The sequence below is a fragment of the Nicotiana sylvestris genome, chromosome 6 (genome assembly GCF_000393655.2).
Source record: "Nicotiana sylvestris chromosome 6, ASM39365v2, whole genome shotgun sequence".
Classification (NCBI taxonomy): Eukaryota; Viridiplantae; Streptophyta; class Magnoliopsida; order Solanales; family Solanaceae; genus Nicotiana; species Nicotiana sylvestris.
Genome location: NC_091062.1, coordinates 211,318,827 through 211,341,367, shown reverse-complemented (window position 1 = coordinate 211,341,367; position 22,541 = coordinate 211,318,827). Strand labels below are relative to the sequence as shown.

At 36.5% G+C, this 22,541-nt stretch overlaps 2 protein-coding genes across 2 annotated transcripts; one reads left to right on the top strand and one right to left on the bottom strand.

Moving 5' to 3' along the window:
* The first annotated feature begins 6,274 nt into the window (after positions 1-6,274).
* On the top strand, positions 6,275-9,761 carry LOC104245150 (11-beta-hydroxysteroid dehydrogenase B). The gene is made up of 6 exons (XM_009800718.2): positions 6,275-6,457; positions 7,510-7,702; positions 8,232-8,317; positions 8,493-8,624; positions 8,776-8,940; positions 9,384-9,761. Exons 1-6 carry the CDS (start codon positions 6,275-6,277, stop codon positions 9,759-9,761), a joined length of 1,137 nt encoding a protein of 378 aa, XP_009799020.1.
* Positions 9,762-10,716: 955 nt separating this feature from the next.
* LOC104245149 (uncharacterized) lies at positions 10,717-21,337 on the bottom strand. Its single transcript, XM_009800716.2, has 13 exons — positions 20,864-21,337; positions 20,642-20,749; positions 20,066-20,092; positions 19,438-19,528; positions 17,329-17,372; positions 16,231-16,329; positions 15,493-15,550; positions 15,347-15,399; positions 14,962-15,063; positions 14,096-14,161; positions 12,729-12,850; positions 11,866-12,037; positions 10,717-11,075 (listed from the first exon to the last, which is right to left on the bottom strand). The coding sequence occupies exons 1-13, from the start codon at positions 20,984-20,986 to the stop codon at positions 11,013-11,015; spliced, it is 1,128 nt and encodes a 375-aa protein (XP_009799018.1). The 5' UTR covers positions 20,987-21,337; the 3' UTR covers positions 10,717-11,012.
* Positions 21,338-22,541: the final 1,204 nt, after the last annotated feature.

The window sequence follows — 22,541 nt, the reverse complement described above, 5'->3', positions numbered from 1 at the left end:
ATTCTTCCATAGCCATATTCAATCCCTTACCAAACATCTTTCTAGATGTAGGCATCGTCGTATTTTGAATAAGATAGAATTTAGGAAATTGAGATCTTACAACTGAGTTCTACCACACGATCTAGAGTAAGAAGAAAGAGTGACAATCCTAAATGCCCTGTAGCCTCCTACTTATAAGTATGGTTCATGACACACCCATAAACAAGACTCTACTAGACACGTCTTGTAGACTCCCTAGGACAGAACTGCTCTGATACCACTTTTGTCACCACCCAAACCGATGGACCGTGACGGGCACCCGGTACCTTACGCAATCAAGTACCAACATAATGTATCTTTCATATCATTCTATCATAGGTAAATGAACGGGAGTAAATCATGAGGGAATACAAACTTATACATATGAAGTACGAGCCTATAAGACCAAAATAACCACTCGTGTACTGAACGTAGGCCTACAAGGCCATACAACCTTTTACGTACATGACATCTGTCTACAAACCTCTAAAAATACATAGTTTTCATAAAGGTCAGGTCAGAGTCCCGCCATACCAAATAATACACTTCTAAATCATACTGACCAAACAAGCAACTCCGAAGCAAATGGAGTGCACCAACATCTTCTGTTGAGCTGATAGCCTACTTGGAGGTTTCTCGACCTGTCTATCGGGATATGCAGGCATGAAACGCAGCGTCCCCAGTCAAAAGGAACGTCAATACGAATAATGTACCGAGTACATAAGGCGCATAAATAAGTACATAACAGACATGGAAAAAATGTAGAGTAAATGACTCAACTTGTAAGTCTAGATAACTTTGTAAATCATGAAATACTTATAGTGTCATGCATATGCATATGAATGTTATGTCGTTCATAGGTACATATGTTCATAATATCATCATGCCTCTAAGGGCATCCCATCATATCATCTCGGCCATGGTAGGCAAATCATCAATGTATACCAGCTGATCAAGTGGTGGTGCGTATATAACGCCATAACCTTTTCCCATATTCCATATATATATATATATAACGCCATCTATTCATGGGTCAATATACATGAATACAATGCATGAGAAGTACATCAATAAAATCTTCGGAGTGTCATAAGACCATTATGCCTCTGATTAATATCATGAAATAAACTTTATCAACTTATGTATTTTCTGAGACCCATGAATAGATGATAGAATAATATAACACATGAGGAATCAAGAACATAAGCATCTCTAGTACTTCTATTAATAGAGTCATTTATGAAAATTGTGCATTTGCACGTTTTGTTTGTGTCGTATAGATCATGCCAAAAGAAAGAAGGGATAGCCTTAACATACCTGGAGTAGGAAAATAAATGGGGGAATTACGCTCCTTGTTACTTGGCCCAACAGTCCATCAAAAATGGCCCACGTTTGAAGTCATTACCTGATATGGCCCAAATTGTACATAATCTGAAAATTATTTTTCACCAGTTAGCCCACCCTATTTTTTGTCTTTTCTTCGTTCTTCTTATTCTTTTTCCTCTTTCACGATGTTGCACCCTAAAATTTCTCTACCATTATATATATTCTTCAATTCTCCTTCCAGATTCAAAGGTTATAATCACTATTAAGATGAGAAGAAAAAAATACTACTTAAGAGAATTATTATTTTTGGAGTCACCATTAAAGGTCATTCGAATCTTCAATTTCAGAAATTGGATTTTTCAATTTTGTTAGTTGTTCGGATTGGGTGTTGGCCAGATTGATTGGGATCGTCAAAAGGAGTTCAAAATTCAAATTTGAAGTAATTTGGAGCAGATTTGAGCTAGATTTAAGTTGAATTTCAGAAGATGCCCAAAGAAGAAGAAGAACCAGTGAGCTCCATTAATAGGATTCATTTGTATAATAGTGTATAAGTAATGTATAATAGTGTATAAACACCTCTTATACATTATTTTATATAAGGTTGATACATTATTTACAAGTATTTAGTGGATTTCTCACATTTCTTCTTTTTCTTTTTCTTCTTCAACTACTACACCTATATACATGGTGTATCACTAACATTTTTAATACTGTGCTTGTACATCTTTATACACTTTTATACAACTATATATATAATATACCTCTTTGTATAAAAGTGTATAATATTGTATAAAAATATAAAGCATCTCTGACGAACTTTTTGTATGATTTTCACTTGCAATTCTTGATTAAAACTATTTCAATTCTCCATTAAATGACTTCAAACTTTGTACAGTCTACTTAGACTAATTATAATAAGTTCAACAATACTCACTCCAAATTTCTCACAAAATCATATTCAAAATCTAACAAGATTAGCATTAAAGAAAATGAAATTTTAGATTTCTCGAGTCTATTTTTGAATTTTTGTAGTTATGATAGGTATGTAGAAACTTGAGAAAAAAAGGAGAATGGAAATGTTTCACGCTTGAAGATATAGAGAATAAAAAAACTAAAAAAATGTATATCTAAGCTTATTGATATTCGGCTACACATTTGCAAACTTGTAAGTGAGCTAAAATAATGCAAGGTCAACTTATGGAGTGCATTATTATGTAATTTTGTCAAAACAATCTGTATGATATTCTTGGAAAAGGTTACACCGTATTCCTTTAGAATCGCAAAATCTCATGTTGCTACGGTGCTAAGAAATCTTTTTGGAATTGTTTTGTTTCAAGACTAGCGTCCGTTCTTGTTGGAGCGAGCTTTAGATTGCCTTTTTCGTTAGCTTCATATGAAACCATTAAAGTATTTTACGTTAGCTTTTTATGTATGTAATCATAAGATCTTTTGTTGGAAACCATTAAAACAATTCTTTCAAATTGTTGGAAGAATCGTATCTTTTAATTTGTCAAATTTATGTAGCCTTTTAAGGCTTTTCTTTTAACTAAGTGTCACCTAATCAATAATGACTAAGAGTCATTGTTTGATTTAGTGGCTTGCTTCCACGTGGGAGGTGGGTGGAAATTTTGATATTATTCAATAATTAATTAATTAATTAGATAATATTCCGTTACTCGGTAATTAACTAATTACCCGCATAATTAATAATTACCTCAAATTACTTAAAATTCTATTTATTTTTAATACACTTTATACATCCTACTATCATGGTCATATGGTACCTTGTATGGTACTAGTCCATAAATATCGAGGTATTATAGCTTGGACCGTATTTTATCCCAAATTACCAAACTTCGACGAAAATTTATTTTTCTTTGACTTATTTCCCCTCTCATCTTCACGAACTTACTCATTACTTGTTTAAAATAGCATAATCCTTAAAATCTCCAAATAATCTTTTTCTTGGACTGATGTCATCTACCTTACGACAAATTCAACGTACAATATTGCAGGGTACAACATTGTCGTAATTTAATATTGTGAAGCGTAACATCATCGTAATATAATACTGGGGGGCATAATATCGACATAATATTCCCGGGTGTAACACCCATTTCAGTCCAAAGCAATTCCCGAGATCAAGTTCATCCGCAAATCAGGTACATGCCGCATGTCTTTTAGAACTAATGTTCATCCGACATTTGTCTTGATACAAATGTTACCAATCCCCGCAATCTTTGAGTAACTTGTGTTACCCATTCTTACAGTGCCGAAATCACTTGCTACATATCTGCAAAAAATATCTCTTACCGGTGTGGCATGGTAAGATGCTGCTGTGTCAACCACCCATTCCGACTCTAGACCTACCAAGTGCATGCATTCTTCTTCCGCATTTATTAAGAGAACAACATTATCATTATTTTGCACTACGGCAGTTGTTTTGTCGTCATTCTTCTGGCCACTGGTTTCACCTTTGCCCTTCCTTAAATTTGGGAAATCTCTTTTTAGACCTGGTTAATCGTAATTGTAGCAATTTTTGACTTTTGATTTGGATCGGTTCTTGGACTTCCCACGACCTCCAGATCTACCATAGTTGCTCACCTTTGATAACTCCTGCCTCTACCTTCTGTGATGAGAGCATGTCCTTGATTTTCAGGTTTCTTTCTCATCTTCTCATTAAGTAAAAGAGCCGATGTGACGTCTTTCTACTCAGTAGTAGTTTTACCGTGTAGGATGGTTGTTGCCAAATTATCATACGAAGATGGCAACGAGTTCCATAGCAAGATGGATTTATCTTCTTCCTCGATTTTCACTCCGAGGTTGGCGAGCTATGTGATTAGTCCGTTAAACACATTTAAATTTGACAAAAAATTTGTACCTTCACCCATGTGTAGGGCGTATAACTGCTTCTTCAGGTGCAATTTATTTGTCAGTGTTTTGGACATGTATAGACTTTCCAACCTTGTCCAAATATCACATGCGGTGTCTTCATCAATGATGTTATTTACCACATCATCTGATAAGTGCAACCTGATTGCACTAGCAGCCTTTTCATCCAAGTCAGCTCAATCCTCAACTTTCATGGTATCAGGCTTTTTGGCATCAACATCTAGTACCTTGTGCAATCCCTGTTGGATGAGCAAATCCCTCATCCTTCTTTGTCATGTTGAGAAATCACTATCTCCGTTGAATTTTTCTACCTCGTACTTTACTCCGAATATTTTTTTTCCACCGAGTATAGTACTACCGATAGTGAATATTATTTCTATAAAAGAGCAGAACATGTGCTCTGATACCAGTTGTTGGGAATAAATCCCCCACAGAAATAATATTCACGGTAATAAAAGCAGAATAATAATGTAACACCAAGATACGATAAATCAACAAGAATAAAAGAGTAACGACGACACAAAGATTTTTACGTGGAAAACTCTTCTGAATAAGGGGAAAAACCACGATCCCGAGAGGAGCAACTGATATCACTATAGCAAGAAATTTTACACTTTGTAGGCCCGAGTAAAATACTCCAAAGACCACTACAACACTCAAAAGAAATAACACTCTTTTGATATTCCCACCTCACTACAATATCGCTCACGCTCTCTGTTTTCCTCATAGACTATTTTCTTATACTCTGTCTGTGATACCTCACTCTTATTTTCTCTCTTTGTTAGTGTGTTTGAAAGAAGTGAAAGAGCTCTCCTTTTATAGGAAAAAATACGTAGCCTCCAATAATGCTACAGGAGGAGCTTCAATTCTCCTCCATTCATTTCCAAACTTGGGGCCAAAGTAATCATAGGCACATGCCTATTACAAATGGGATGGACCCTACAAATACAACGGTAAAAACTGTAACGCAGGGATGGAGGACAGACCTTTAAGGGCCGATGAAACAGGATTAGTAGGCTTCTAGGCTGAAGAAGGTATGCACATGTCACCTTAGGTGCATCCTATATCATAGTGGGAGAGGAAAGTGAAGAGCTTTATAAGGCACAATAGAAGTTCACATGGTACACGCACTTATGGGGCTCGATATGACGTAGCCCGAAAGACAAATTCATATGCCCGAAACCCAAATCGGACAATACGTGTCATGGACTTGGATCGTCACAAATATGGTATAAGAGTTTGACACTACCTTAGTACGATGGTATGGCAAATGTCGCTGAGTCCTAAAGGGGGTAGATGTGACGTCCATAGCGGAGGGCGGATCAATGGGGGAGGGTCAAACAGGATTGGCAGACTTCTAGGCTGGCAAGTTTTTAAATAAGAGATGCACATGTTACTTTAGGCGAATCCCACGTCGAAATAAGAGATAAAGATTTTATGAAACATGATACAAGTTCACAAGGTATATGTACTTTTGGAGCTCAATATGCTGTAACTCAAAAGATAGTCAAGATCCAAAACAGATAATACATGTCATGGACTTTATCATGACAAAAACAAAACTCTTTTCATTTTTTTTTGAGGCACGTTTATCTTAAAAAAAAAGGTAGGAAGATAACAATTGATCGTTTAATTTATAATATTTTTGTGAATTTTAAATAACATAAAGCTTGCTCCATCCATTTTAATTTATGCGACAGAAATATGAATTCGCACAAAGTTAAATAACCAACAAACTTAGCCTATTTCAAGTGACAACATATACTCAGACAACATTCAAGTTGAGATAATCACTGGTCTGATATCATGCAAAAACTTCCAAAAACAACTCCCTCCATTCGTCACCAATTCCTTATAGCACCTCGTACCACGTGTTCAAACACATCTTACTTCATGCATGTATTACTCAATTAATGTTTATCTTCCCTACACTAAATGTTAAACCCTCCAAAACACCAAAAACCAAGAAGAAAACCATACCCTCTTCTCATTTTCTCTTTCATCTTCTTCTTGACCTGATCAAAAAAAAGAAAAGAGAATGGATTTGGTGAATTCAGTGCTGAACTTTGTGGTACCACCAGCAAGTTTGGTGATGCTGGCGTTTGCATGGCCAGCTTTGACTTTCATAAACACGTGTGAATGGTTCTACAACTCTTTCTTTGGTGAAAATATGGAGGACAAGGTTGTCATCATCACCGGAGCTTCTTCTGGGATTGGAGAGGTAAAAATGTGACTTGGAATTGTTAATTTGTGTATCAGTTTCATTTCCTTATTAGCATTAGCAATAGATAGTACTCCCTCCGTTTGAATTTATGTGTAGTTGTTTGATTGGGTTCGGCGTTTAAGAAAAATGAAAGATTTTTAGAATTTGTGATCCTAAACAAGTCAAAAAGGGGTTAAAGTATTTATGTGGTTATAAATGCTTCTCATCCAGGGTAGGGTTGGAAGTTTAAACTAAATTATTTTCAAAAGTTAGAAAGAGATCATTCTTTTTGGAACGGGCCAAAAAATAAATAGGTTCGGTAAAACTGAAACTGAAACTGAGGAGTACAATTCATAAGTTATTTTTGAAATTCAAGTCTTTTGGGATTACAAAAACGAAAGTCAACAATTGGAGCTGAAGATGTAAAATTACTTTTGACCACATCACCTAATGATACTTCATTACAAACTTAAACACTTTAGCTCTAGCTGATCAACTACATTTAAAAAAAATTATCTCCTTTCTATTGTATTAATTTACCTAACCCCCTTTTACAATACTTCTGTAAACGTTTTATTGGAGTTGATTCCCTTTACCTTGTAAGCTTTTTGTAGCATTAAAAAACCTCCATTCTAGTCATCGGTTCATTACATTAAATGGTCACTTAACTATTCGAGATAACGATAATGTTTCCTGCCAATTCTCAACCAAAACAAAAAAAAAAGAGAGAGAATTTGTTCTTCCAATTGTAGAAGTAATTGCAGTAAAATGGAGAATCTGTTATTTCCACATTGAAATTCTACTATGATTGTCGATCCAACGTTTAGTCTATGAGTTACTACTACATAATCAAGTTTCCATTATATAGGTTCTTGTTTGTAACTTTGGTCATGCATCAGCATTTACATTTTGGGAAAGCATTGATTTATGTGACAACATAAAGATATTAAGTTTCCCTCCTGTTTTAAAGCTGCAATTATGCTATTATTCTGTTCTTCTTCTTCTTCTTTCTTGTGCGTGAACTCTAGTGAACAAGTTACAAAATACTTGATTTTACTCTGTGATATTAGCAAATAGCATATGAATATGCAAAGAGGAAAGCCCATCTAGTTCTGGTTGCGCGACGAGAAAACAGACTCTGGGGAATCAGTGAGAATGCCAGGGGACTAGGTGCAAAAAGTGTCCTCATAACAGCTGCAGATGTTGTTAAAGAAGCTGATTGTAGGAGATTTATCACTGAGACTGTAAATCTATACGGGCGTGGTAAGTACTTACTTCTCATTTTATGCAAAAGAGACCCAACTTATATATTTTTTCGTTTGGTTATATTAAGGGGTGTATCAACCAGATATTCTTTCGTTATGTAGTTTCAACTCTCCAAGTCAGAGGCGGATCCAGGATTTGTAGTTTATGGGTTTCTATAGGAGACCTCATGTAAATTTACAATAAGTAATGGAGTTCACAATCAAATATTTACGAATATTTAGTGAATTTTTTTAATATACATACGTACAGGGTATGTGCAAAAGCTACCGGGTTTACGGGAGCTCGCACCTACTAAGTTGGATCCGCCCCTGCTCCAAGTTATGCTCTAGAGACAAATGGATTTGTTTCTGATTGCATTATGCAAATTGGTGGATTGATGCTTGGAAGGCAAAATAATACTAAAACTGGGATTGATAGTACTTCGTATAGCGTGGCATGTTTCAATCGTCGAGAATAGCACCTAGTAACTAAACGGTTGTCTGAATTTTATTCTGACAACAATCTCCTTTCATTTCCCTATTTTCAGTGGATCATCTTGTAAATACGGCAAGTTTGGGTCATACTTTCTACCTGGAAGAAGCCACGGATACAAATGTCTTCCCCATTTTGATGGTATGTGAAGCTTTTACAAGAGATCGTCCACAATTCTCTCTTTTGGTTTTGATGCAGTTATGTTGGTATAATGATTTTTCCCAAGTTTGTTGCTGCACGCGGGGATACACATTTTTCATTTATCTTCGAATATGTTTCCAAATTTACAGAATTCTAAATATTGTCCATTTTTCAGGATATCAACTTTTGGGGAAATGTATATCCTACCTATGTAGCTCTACCTTACCTGCGGCAAAACAAGGGCCGAGTCATAGTGAATGCTTCAGTAGAGAGTTGGTTACCCTTGCCAAGGATGAGCCTATATTCTGTTAGTAATTCTAACCATTGCTATTTATTCCTCAAAACTGAATTTGTCTAGTTTGAGAACTGAATTACTCAAGATTTCTTCATCCTCCTCCTATTCCCATCTTCCCCAAGAGATTATAATACTTGCATCACATCTTCTTTTTGTAAAATAGGCAGCAAAAGCAGCACTTGTAAATTTTTATGAGACGTTGAGATTCGAGGTGAACGGTGACGTAGGGGTCACAATAGCAACACACGGATGGATTGGGACTGAAATGACCGGGGGAAGATTCATGCTAGAGGAAGGTGCTGAGATGCAGTGGAAGGAAGAAAGAGAAGTAAGTCTCTCTTTTCCAAGAAATGGCATTCTTTGCCCGAGATTTGCTTAGTAGTAGTTGCTCACTAAATTCACTGTCTAACAAGCACACAAACATTGTTTAAGGAACAAAAGCATATAGCAGCCTTCTCCGAGAACCTGTCTTCCAAGTGCCCGGGGTGGAGCGGTTTTAAGTAATATACCATACCGTCTGTGAAAGTTGAACATTCAGAATTTGTATAACTAGCCATAGTTTCAAGGAAATTAGATTAAACTGATAAGAGCATTATTGAACTGAGAAGTTAGCTCTTCACAGGGTTAATGCTGTTAAGAGTCTAGCAAGATCATATAACTACATCCGCCTTTATCATGATTTCATTACCTTTATTTTCTGATATTCGTGGGAACTTTTGGTAATATTTTATCTCCACGCAATTAAAGTTGATATATGCATTCTCGTGTAAGGTTCATGCATCGGGGAGTTCAGTGGAGGACTTCGCAAAGTTGATTGTGTCGGGGGCATGCAGAGGAGATCCATATGTGAAATATCCGAGTTGGCACGACATTTTCCTTCTCTATAGAGTATTCACACCAAATGTTCTTCAGTGGACATTTCGGATGTTGCTTGCAGACCAAGGTGCACGGAGGACTTCCTTCATTGGCACGGGAAGGCCTCTTCTTGAATCAACCTCTCCTCGGAGACAGCCTCTTCCCGAGTCAACTTCTCCTCGGAGACAGCCTCTTGCCGAGTCATCCTCTCCACGGCGACAGCCTCTTCTCGAGCCAACCTCTTCTCCTCGGAGACGAGTGGGACCTGTTCCAGTTCAGCAGCAGATGGAATAAAAGGAAGTAGATTGAGTCATACTTTAATTTTACGGTGATTGTGTTTGGGGTGTTTTTTAGTCAAGATTCTGTGGATATCATTGTAAGAGTTCACAAGATACAATCAATAGTTGGCTCAACAAACGAATGTACTTGGCTTGTTTAAGAATGTTTGTATTTGGTTTAGAAACACTTTCGATAAGAAGTTTCCTTAAGTTCCTTCAGGATGTTATGTCAATTACCTGTTAATCTGGCATAAAAAGGTAACTTACATGAGAATCCTTTCAAATGTGATGACAGGTATTTCGCGAGAAATAGCACGGGCTAGTCAATTTTCGGATTGATCATTCGAAAATAGCTAGCTTTTGCAAAGTCATTGAAAAATAGTCACTATTTTGCTGCAACACGGAAAGTTTCAGTATAATATACTGAAGATCGGTGCACCTGTGTATGAACTTCCAGTATATTATGCTAAAACTCCAACATGCGGAAAATTCTAGTATAATATACTGGAGATTGGAGCACATGTGTATGAACTTTCAGTATATTATAGTTCCAATATACTTATGTTGGAACTACAGTTCCAGTATATTATATTGGAATTTCAGTATATTATCCTGGAGTATTTTCCGGATTTTGAACAGTATTTTTGTTCAAATTTATCTTTACATGAAAAGTGGTTAAATTTCGATTACTTTTGAAACTACGACTATTTTTGAATGACCACTTATAAATCTGGCTATTTTTTAATCTCTCCCATATTTCGCAGAATCTGGCTCTATTCGTGAAGTCCATAACAATTCTATCACTTTACTCGCACTGAGTGATTGAATATTGCGGTGATAGCCAGGTGTGGATTTTCGTGGACACTAAAATTCATGTACACACAGAGATATTTGTTTCTATTCAGCTAATATATTCAATGTAAGCAATAAGTATTTAGTGAGGGCTCACTTTTCCAGAATGATATCTGATGTAACTTGGTACAATCATTTTTCCTTGAAAAGAAAGATAATTTCTCTTACATTTTTTGGGGAAATTACAGTACGAGCTGACTGGTAACGAGATTCTTTGCACAATAATGTATCGTATATTCAGATTCAAAGGTGAATATTGCCTCGCTACATCTCACGTTCTAAAACGAGCAAGCACAATGAATGAGATGATATACACTATGCTACAAAAAATTGGACCTTTCTGCAATCTATAGGTACACAAGGGGTTCACAACAGATTTCCCCGGCCATATGACCAATGTTAGAAGTCCTTCAGCCTAAAATCCTTGGAAGGAAAATGAAAGGATCTTGAACAGCCCATCTGGGTTATCGGCATGTACCTGGAAAAAGAAATACCCTTGTTATTAGGATTAGGATCGCGTGATGCATAATTGTGCAATTTCTTTCAGCACGGCAAGTCAGAAGGCCAGTGCACTAGGATTCAAGATTGTCCATCATTGTCGAGGAACAAGAGTAATGGTAGAATAATGAAAGCTCAACTGTTAGCCTTGTTTCACCGTCTGCTTTTTTAAAGTCAATAGCCATTAACAGCAAAACAAATGTATCCTAAGTTCATCGTTCAGAAGTTAGTGCGAGTCAGAACAGTTGATGCATTCTTAAGTGTTCTGCTTTACATAACAACACTGGAAAGTTATTCTTTCTGATTCAATCAGGTCAGCCTGTTCTCTATGTCATCAGTTTGGGAGCAGAGTGTAGATAGTCCAGCACAGGAAGAACGAAGGTTCGCCATGTATGTTAAAAACTAGAGTCAATCTAGATATTCCCATTATTCCATTTTATGTGACATTATATCCTTAAGAGTCCATTCCAAAACGAATGGCACCTTTCTATAGTTGGAAATAATTTAAATTTTAACTTTCCATTTTACCCTTAATGACATGCTTTTATAGCCACAAAAATCTCATGGCATGGTTAAAACCACAAGTTTCAGAAGTCTTTCTTTCTTTCTTAAAATCCGCGTCATGTCAAACTACACCACATAAATTGAAAGGGAGGGAGTATGATAAATTACCAGTTTTCAAATCTGACGCACACTAAAAATGGAAAGCACTTTGCAACTTGAGAAGTTACGCAACATACAGCATAATGTGTAGGGCAGAAGCAACCTACCCAATGACCTGCATCTTCAAGGACATGCATTTCAACTCCACCTCCCTCCTCTACAGCTTGTTCCTCAGCAACATGGATTCTTCTGATATCCTCAAGGGCCCACCTATGAAGACTTCTTTCTGCTTTCAAAAAATTAACATGCACACCCCGAGGAACATCTTCCACAATTTTCCTGCGTGAAGATTATCAGTCACTATAGTTTTTCTTCTTTGAGAAGGAATTACTATCTCCTCTTTTATAGAGAATGAGCTAATAAGCTTGGTGACAGAACCAAAAATCAAATGAAAGATGTGAAACAAACCGTTGATACATTCTTCTATTATTTAACTAACTGTAATGTACTCATTGCGAAGTTATACATTGATTATCATATAAACAGAATGAGGTAACGGTTCACATTTATTCTTAGCATGTCAATAATTTTGCTTTTTAGGCTCAAATAATTCCAGATATTTTTTCTTTCTTTCTTCTTTCTATTGTCATGCTAGGTATGAGTTGAGTGACCAGTCCTCCAGTCCATAGAATTCACTGAAATTTTTCTGATCATCTTGCTATTCTTATATTAATGTTGAAACTCCATCTTGTCAAAAGACATCCTGCAATTTATCTGACATTTCCATGTTACTTTTCTTTAAAAATTTAAATTTGATTGATAGCAACAGGATCAAAAGGCCGTGCACGTTGGTGTCTTGTTGAACCACTATTGGTACATGTCCACACTACTCCAGAATCTATTGGGCAACAGGTAAAAAAATTTAATGACTAATTACTTTAAAAAGATAGTCTGGTCAAGGAATGAACAAGAAGCCAAAAGAGTGATCATAATAAAATCTGCATACTTAAAATTGACATGAGCAACCTACCACATATTTGTATCTTCGTATGATTGATACATCTCAGCAATACCCTTGAGATCAAATACCCATGACAAATGTGAAGGGGGTGAACCAGCAGAGTTGATTTGACGAAGGTTAGTTACCACCCACTGCAAATATTACAAAAACGGCAGTTGAAAAAATTAGAACTTGCCCATTCGCATCTTACGTGCAAGCAAATTAACAGTTTTTGAAACGGATACGTGCAAGCAAATTAACAGTTAAATGATGGTAATGAACAATGATCAGCAAGATGAATCTTTTTTCAGAATTACCGCACAATATACTCTATTTACTAAATCATCTATTGTACAAACAATTACATGCTACTTTCATCACGAGTCCGAAAGCTGCTACAGAAGAGAGTCTGGCATTTAAGTGGAGATGCAGTGCATTTAAGTGGAGATCGGGTAGAGGGGTGAGTCCATTATCCACCAAGTTCGAGTCGTGCACTAGCTGGACCTCGGAGATTTCTCGGTTATCACAAAAAATTTGATGGCAACAAGTAGATATGAAGGGTAATTAGCCCCCCTCTACTTTCCTCAAAGCAAGAAAGTATTGCCCTTCACTGAATTCCCTTCTCCAATTGAAAAACCAACTAAATACAGTGTTAAATGCTTGCGCAACGAGCTCATCCTCTTTGAGAAGTGAAGATAGAGGCGTATCTAGTATAAACGCAGTGAGTCAGCCTGAATCCACAGTGCCTAGCTCGAACCTCATATGTATGTGAAAAGACATAGAGAATACGCGTATATATAAAGAATCAAATTCACTGCATTAGAAGAACTACACAGTAGAATTCTGAACCCATGGACTCTAAATTCTAGATCCACCTTTGAGAAAGACAGTTAAAATTTTGAACGGCGGGGAGCCTGAAACATTGTGCCTAACCGACCAAAACAATGTTCAAGAATATCATTTCAATAAATCACATGGAAAAAGAAGAGTCATGATGTTCTTCAAATAGGCTCTCTTTAGAAAGGAAATGCGGTTAGAGAGACTGGGGTGTCATTCTTGTCGTATAATTCGTATCCTTTTTTTAAGCCAACTTATCCTCTGGTATTTCACCTTCTGAATCATCAACTCACTTTTTCTATCAGAATAGTCAAGACAGATTACTGTCTCACCCTCAGGGGCAGTGAGAAGGGTGGAAAACATTATGACTTATTGCTGATATCTCATATCACAGTTAATAAATATCAAGCTCAGTGTCTCACTAGATGCAGAAAAGTGCCTACGCTTATCCATCTTTTGAAGTTTGCAAAGTTGAAGTTAAAGTGTTAAACCTTTCAGAATTCCTACGAAGAAAAGATGTGAGGCCAAAAAAAAAATGAGGCCAATGGGATACGGGATACCTGTGCAACATCCCTGGAAAAACCTTCTAGTATAAGAGCCTCCACGATATCTCGTTTTGAAGAGACCTTCCTTGAAAAATAATATTCATAAGAAGAACTGATGTCAATACAAATTATGTGAATGTATCAGGTAAATGATATATAGATATATATAGAGAGGGGGGGGGGGACAACATTTGAAAATAATAGTGAATTTATATAGCTTAGGCTAAAAAGGGTTCAAATACGACATTGTATGCTATTTTAAATAAAGCCAAGATACTGCAACAATTCACCTTGCAATAATAAAAGAATTAGCCGAGAAGCAAGCTAAAACATAAAGGAGAAAGGCTTCTTTCCCTTGCTCTGATACATATTCATCTTCTACTACCAAAATAATGGACAAGCTTTTCCCACCAAAACCTAATTCGTCTATGTCATAAAAATCCCATCAAATATCACAGTCATACCTTAAACCTAACGCATTTCGTTTTTTTCTTTCCAACAAACCTAAAGCATTTCTAGCGAATTGTTTTTGGACTGGTAAAACACTTATAACCAAATATCTACACAATTTGATATGAAGGAGCAGCCATCCACAATTTGATCAAATATTCAAACACCCCCCCCCCAAACCCCCACCCCCGCGGGACGTGCTCCTGTTCTGCTCTTTCCTAACTATACACATCAGAGAATGATAAGGCCCACTGCACCTCCCACTCCAAATTTCTACTCAAAAGTCTTAAAAAGGAACACATATCTATATTGACACACTACAGATATCATGGAGAATTTCACAACAAGAGACCATAAAATTTGTTATGATTCATGTTAGGAAAATAGACATGGAGACATTTATACAAACTGAAATCACCAAAAGCACACACCTCTTTTGGTAATTTACTCAGAAATGATATCAATTCAGCTGGATGATCATCTCCATCTGCACCAGCTCGAACCTCTCCTGGAGTAGCATCTAAAACCCAGACCTATGACACAATTAGTTTGAATTACTTCAAAGAATTAGGGGTTGGAAAGAAAAAAGCAGAAGAAAGGATAGCAAAATAGATCTCAAGAACAAAGAAAGTACATCAGAATAGAAAATTATCATCCCTGAAAACCAATTACCAAAATCATCAATCGTAGATAAGACAACTGTGAAGCATATGTTTTTAATATTGATTTTAACCTCTCACAGGGCCCAAGCAAGATCCAAACACTGTTTGATATTAGTGCAAGTATGCTTGTAGAATTTTGGTATAGAATACTTACTCTAACTGGACGTGCAAGGGGTTTTGCAACCTGCTCAACCATACTCAATGCAACTGCAAGGTTTAAGAAGAAAGATGAATGTCTGAACGACAAATTAACAATTGATTTCTCCAAGTAGCTTTCTAATATAATCAGCTAAAAGTTACCTTTTCCTCCAAAGCTGTGACCAACTACAACTCGGGGAGTCAATCTGAGCTGGCCAAGCTAGACAAAAAAGAAAGAAAAATTAAGACAAAACAAGGTATTACCATAATCCTGCTACCATCTCAGGCAAGAAGCAAAGAGGCAAAACGGTAACCATTTGACCCAACCCAAAACCAGCAAAAAAGAAATCATAAGTGACACACCATTGAAATGACATGGCATATACTCTATCACCCATATAATGCGTTCATGAATTACAAATTTACCAGCACGTAAGCAGCCTCCCATGGAGAATGTTTGGCCAATAATTCAGTGATATTGTAACTAGAATTCCCATGATTTTTGAGTGTGTATAGATTTCATAGAGAATGTTTGGCCAATGATTCACTGATGTTGTAACAACCGTGGATCACTGGCGGTTGAACTCGAAAGGGGGTTTGTGAAACCTGCTTTAGGAAAATCCCACATTGGGGGGGGGGGCACTCATATAAGAGCGAGTTAAAGATTCAACTGTTGAGGCGCCATTTGGATTAAAACCCAAGGGCACAAAACGGTAAGGCCCAAAAGCCTTGAGGTGGCCTAGAGGGGTTGGGCCAAAGAGGACAATACTTTGGCAGTTGGGACTGAGCCATAACAGGTGACAAGACATGACTTAAAATTCTATTGATACGGATGTCACTGGAACGACATTGGAGAATTGTATGTGCAGAGTGCAGCAGGTCATGGTCAAGAAATTATACCAGCTTTAAGACATCAAGAGCAGCTGATGCAACAGTATGTGGGCCCCTCTTCTTAAGAGATGCTGAATCACCATGGCACCGCAAGTCCACTAGGAGAAACTGCAGAAAAGTAAATCTACTGTGTATTGTCCCCAACAAAATCACCAAAATATATATCGTATCAAAACGAATCAACCATAAGATATCGGATGATCAGTTAGAGAAGAATGTGAGCTTGAGGATCACACTGGTGAAAAGAGCCAAAAGCAAATGAATTTTAGGATGCATACCCACAAAGAGGAGAAAAGATAGGTGGATGTTCTGACCACAATTAATAGCAGTTTTCAAAAGTTACTGAAAATATTTACGATAAGTCACAGAAGCTCATATGAAAGAGTGCAATGCGTTGCAATTTTTTTCTAGTTGCATATCTCAGGAGGGTGATAAAGCACATCAGAACCTTTGGGAGCTTCATATGTTTTTGTTAGTTGTAGAGCTTCATATATTACTGTTTTTGTTTTAACCTTAGTTTTTTGTGCGAATGAATCAATGACAAGAAACACTGTTTTCAGGGCAAGGACTTGATGCGTAGACACTTACATCCCCCTATAACAAATTTTACCCAATAACTGATTGGCCCAAAAAGAGTTCTCAGAGGCTGTTGATTAATGACTTTTCTGAAGTTTGGACATTAGTTTGACCTTATATTTTCTTCACAGCAACCAATGAGAAAATTCTAGGATGTAACATAGTATTAACAAAATGCAGGCAACTCAATAAAGGAAAGAATAGAAAAGCAGAGAAGGGAATGGTATTTGTGCACTCTTTACCATAAACACTCAGCTGTTGATTTTATCTAATCCATGGACCATGGTTATGTGAAAACCTATACCTGAATCTTTTCAATGTGTCCAATCCCTAGCTTTATATACATATAAACACACTCTCTCTCAAGGGTACTAATGTCAAATCAAATCTTCCTTTCTCTTCATTTTTCACAGATCAAGTAAACAACATGCAACAGAGCACATTCCCATCCAAACTGGACAAGTTAAACATGATGCAAAGTTCTTTAAAATACTACATAAAGGGATAAGAATAAATGTTTATCTCTAGTACCTGCCATTTCGGAAATTCTTGGGCCAATCTCCTTGCAAAGCTTCCTGAAAATTTCAGATTGTCATCGAAATAGTCTAAGATGAGACTATAAGAAGCTTGAAGCAGGAATACTGTTTAAGCAGATTGGATGAGTTAGGAAACTGTCTAAAGAAGTAATACGTCAACAATTTAACTAGTAATCTCTATGGAAATAAGAACAATCTCTATGCCTCAAGATGTGGAATTTGTATTGCATTCCAGCAATAGAAACACTTTTTAAATCATTCTTTTCCATAAGCAAACAATTTTGCATTTTATTGCAATATGAGTTCCCTCAAACTACAGGTTCTTTATCAGAATTCTAAAGTCTATTGCAAAATCTTGCAACACAATAAGATCGAAATAAAAAGAATTTTTTTTTTTTTTTTTTGAGTAAACCACTGTCCTTGAAGGTGAAAGGAGAGTTCACAGGGAGCATGCGGGGTACACACAAGCCCAAATCTGGACAGTCCCAACTTGACTTGGTAACTTCAAAAAGGAGCTTGATGTCGGTTCAAAATTGTGCAAGTCTGAATCAGAGAGCTCGAGCTACTTTGAGAGGAATTCCACAAGGCTCAAGATCAGCTCTTAGGCTTGGAAAACATCAGACCTATCGGGAAAAAAATCACCCTCCACTTCTGGAAATTGAAGAGAAAAAGGAGGCCAACCTAATAGCTTAACAGCCAAAAAAATGTACATAAATAATTAATCTACTTAAAGGTCAATTATCCTAGATAACTTTATCTTACTCATATCCGCATTAAATATACATACTTGATCAAAGACTTAATAGTTGTTTTCTTGGCAATCCAAAATATGCTTCAAGTTGATATATTGCGAGGCAAAACTTAGATAGAGAGGTTGCCCTGGGTGGAAGCTCATATAGAGAAATGAAGGCGGGGATGCAGGAGAGAAGAAAAGGGCCAGTATCTGGGGCGGATAATTCTCCAAAGGAAGCTACACAAAAAGGTTTTTCCTAAAGAAGACAATTAAAAAGGAGACCAGTCTGTCGAGTGCGGGGAAAGGCGAAGGCTCATGCTAAGCACCAGATAAAGCTGTATAACCCCTATATCAATGGGTTGGACCTAACAAGAAAGGAGGAAAACTGAAGATTTCGAGGGTTATGCAATACTCCAACAAAGGATTGAATATAAAACTAAAAATGATACAACATAACTATATCCAGCTTGTACTTGCAAGCACGACGAGACAAGCATTAGCAAACTCGAGCTTTGATTCAAACTCAAAATGAGAAACAAGTTTTGAGCTCAAACCAAGTAGAGCTCAAGCAGCATACAAGCACTCCAGTCACATTTGAACAAAAAGAAAAATAGAAGTGTGTTACCAGCCCAGTCCATTTGCAGCTCTAGTTCAGTCATTGTGAGCTTATTAAAGAAAAGTGTTAGACATGTGACCATCTTATATGGTCTTGTAAATATGGAAAAGCTTACTCGACAATATAAAAAAAATTCTAGAGTTGATGTGTACGAAGTACCGTATTTAAAAATTGAATTTTGAAATTAAGCTTGTCTTGTTTTAGAACGACTCCGCCTATATGAGCTTCGCATAGCATAGCATGTCATTCTGGATAAAAAAGGTATATGGTAGGTTGACGACCAACATAAAATTAGTCATTATAAGTTTAATTACAATGAATCGTTTACTAAAGAGCTTGAGTAACTGAAAAGGATTTATAGGATTCATATAGCTAACCCCAACATAAAATTTGTCTCTCTTTTTTTAATCAAGAGATAGGGAATGGGTATGGAAAGAATTACTCCGTGCATTTCGAAAATTAAGGAATTAAATGGCGCATGAATTTGTTTCCATGCCTCGTTGCTAATTTGGAAATAATGTCAATCTCATTTAGACATTCTGGCGTTTCAACAATTCATATTTCAAGCAAAATGCCACCTGCTAGTTACATAAGAAGGCTTGACTGAAAGATGATCGTGCAGTTTTCATATATGCCATGAGAAACAAGGAGAAGAAAGGATAGGCACTTTGAAAGTATCATGAGTAATTCAGCGAATACACAAGAAATGAGCATTTGATGTGCCGTAATTAACAAAAATTTATATAAATGGTTACCCCAGTTTTTCCTGCTGCCAAGAATACCATGCAAGAGAACAGCAGTTGGTGGTTCAGGCAAAGATCCCTCCATGATATAACTCCATCTTACCTATACATCCAAGTTTTCATTATCAATGGCATCTCAAGTGTAAATCAACAAAGAAAATCTTAATGTGCTTGAGAAAATACCAGTCAATAGTTTATTTAGCATATTGATGAGAGAATAAGTGAAGTAAACTGAAAAAAACTGAACTGCACAAATTTACGAAAATGTTGAGCTAGAGAGTTGAGCAAGTGTTCTGAAAAAGAATCTTAGTTTCTTAAGACTATGAAAATATTTTTCCGAATTCATAATTTTTAATAATTATGATGATATACAGCAAAAAGGGATGTCTTTATAAAGTTATATCCATGCTCCAGTCTCCAGAAGAGAAGGATGATTAAAAATTGGGCAGGTCTATTGTCATGCCTTGGGGAAATATATGCTATTCATTGAACAATTTGGCATGTTCTTTTATTAATACTTATAGAACTGATACATCCCACATGCATACTTCACAAACAAATACAAATGCAAGCAAGATTAAGAGAGAGAAAAATATAGCAAACATAAAATAGTTACTTTTCACCACAAAATAAAACTTACTTTTGCTCCTTGGACGAGCTCATATGCCTGCATATAAAAGTCAACTCATCACTAGTAGCTTCAGTTGCACGTCAAACAACTTTGGTAGTCACACTCTTCAATAATTACACTTTGTAGAGAACAACAATTACTTTGATACTACGTAGTTCGTGAAAGAAAACAGATACACCTTCCTCAATTTTTTATTTTATTTTTCTGATAATTTACCTTCCTCCAGCTTTTAAAGTTCCGTTGAACTTTCTCATGAGTAACTTTCATGTAAAAGTGTTAAAACAAATACATAATTTGTCTCTTTCCTCTGAGAAACAAATACTTAAAGAAACAAGAGTATAAATGAAAAGTAAAAGAGAATGTCATTTCTTAACAATTTGCTTGGAAACAAAGAAAAGGAAGATGAGCTATACTAAAAAATGATTGTGTACAATCCTTCTGGAGGGGCAAAATAATGTGCAGTGTAAAAGGTCACAAATTTGATGGAAGGTCTCAAACATTTTACTAAAAGTATAAGAACAGTCAACTCAAACTATCCAAAATAAGTACACAATAATAATAAGATATAGAGTGCAGATCCAGTACCAATACTTCAGATGGCACAACAACCTTCCCACTGGAAAGTCTCTCATCAACCAATGTCATTCTTATATTTGAACCTTTAAACATCCTTTTTGAATGAACAAGAGACACCTAAAGAAGATCAAAGCGAAGCACACATTCCTCAGAAAATGCAAAGCTGCTCATTTTTTAATTATTAAGAAACTAAAAACAAGAACAAATTGCTCCTATTTTCTACAAATTTACCTTCTGAAATGGTCTAGAAATATTCACTTTCTTATGAATCAAACCAAGCCCAGGTGAGTCTTTTGTTAATGCAGCTCCATTTTCGAAACGCCGGCACGCCGTGAAATTCGAAATGGCCGACATTTCTATTAGAGAAGAGATCGCTGAAGAAACACCGCCGCCCAAATTCTCTCTTCCAGTTAACTTGGACAGCTTTTTTAACAAATGGAATTTGTGAATGAATCGGAAGAGAGAAAATGGAGAAATAGAAAATGCGACGGAGAGACCGAGGGAGAGCGTGGCGATCTCCTCTCTCTCACACACACACACACTCTGTCTTTCCCCTCCTATGTAAATAATGGAATTTCTTCTGTATTTCTCAGCCAAGAGATTTGTGGTGGCTGGCTTTCGTTGTATTCCGTCAAATAGCGCGCCGAAATTAAAACCCAACTTATTTCTTTGACCACTAAAGAATATGTCGGAGCGTCTATTACATGGGAGTGTTGAGAATTGTACCAGAAAAACATGGAGTATAAGGAATTATTAGAAGCACAAGTGGAGTATAATTTTGAAAAAATTTCAAACTTAGAATAACTGAGCTCCATATTTTTTAATTTTATAGCTCATATTTTAATTTGAAAAACTTTCAAAAACTATTATGTTTTAATGGTTATTAGTTAGTTGTAGCTACTATATTATTTCCTATAGTTATGTTTTCAGATTTTTTAGAGTGTATTCGATGTATTTAAGCTACTGTATTGAATACAATAGCATTTCTCGGCGTGAAACAGGGGATTACAGCTAGACAGATTGACTGTATTCACGATATGTATGTCACGACCCCAAATACCGATCGTGATGGCACCTATCACATTACTAGGCAAGTCAACTAATCAATTTACCATACCTCCTTTTCAACATTTAAGCCATTTTCTAACACATGTTTTAAATACTGAAGTCATTATAAGCGTTAAAACAACAGAAATATGCGAAAGGTCAAAATAACAATAACTACACAGCTCTAACAATCTGGTGTCACGAGTCTAGAGCCTCTAATACAAGTCTGATACATAATACATCAATAGTCTAGGAAATGCGTAAAGATAATAAGATAAGAGGGAGAGAACAGGGCTGCGGACACCATGCAGCTGCCTCGAAGTCTCCGTCAAATACTGAAACAGCTGAAAGCCCTCACTCGGTCGCTCGGGCACTTGGATTTGCACACAAGGTGTAGGGAGTAACGTGAGTACGTCAACTCAGTAAGTAACTAGAGTAAATAAGGACTGAAAGCAGTGATGAGCAGTTCAAAAATACATAACTGGATAATCAACAGAATATCAGGTCATCTTTACAGTTTAAAAATCAGTTTTCGTTATAAAATCACATTTCCAATTTAAACATTTGGAATCAAATACTTAGCGGTATGTCAAACAGAGGCTTATTTTAAAGAAGAGTGAAATCAGTGAAAACATCATAACAAGGCCTCTCAGGCAAGAAATTACTCAGAATATGACCCCCCGGGCAGCCTCTCAGTCATTCGTGACTCGACTCTCGTCACACAGTACTCATTTTCAGCACTCGGCACTTTAGTATCTCATAATAATAGAAATCATAGTAATCGCTGCGGTGTGCATCCCGATCCGTAATTTATAGTCGACTATGCTCACTGGGGGTTTACAGACTCCGAAGGGGCTCCTAC

Excerpts from the sequence above, each read along its gene's own strand:
- LOC104245150 (XM_009800718.2), top strand. The coding sequence starts at position 6,275 with ATGGATTTGGTGAATTCAGTGCTGAACTTTGTGGTACCACCAGCAAGT. Across the intron at positions 6,458-7,509 it reads CTTCTTCTGGGATTGGAGAG|CAAATAGCATATGAATATGC; the intron begins GTAAAAATGTGA and ends CTGTGATATTAG. Across the intron at positions 8,941-9,383 it reads AGTGGAAGGAAGAAAGAGAA|GTTCATGCATCGGGGAGTTC; the intron begins GTAAGTCTCTCT and ends TTCTCGTGTAAG.
- LOC104245149 (XM_009800716.2), bottom strand. The coding sequence starts at position 20,986 with ATGTCGGCCATTTCGAATTTCACGGCGTGCCGGCGTTTCGAAAATGGA. Across the intron at positions 19,529-20,065 it reads AGCTCGTCCAAGGAGCAAAA|GTAAGATGGAGTTATATCAT; the intron begins GTAAGTTTTATT and ends TTGGATGTATAG. Across the intron at positions 15,400-15,492 it reads TCACAGCTTTGGAGGAAAAG|TTGCATTGAGTATGGTTGAG; the intron begins GTAACTTTTAGC and ends TAAACCTTGCAG.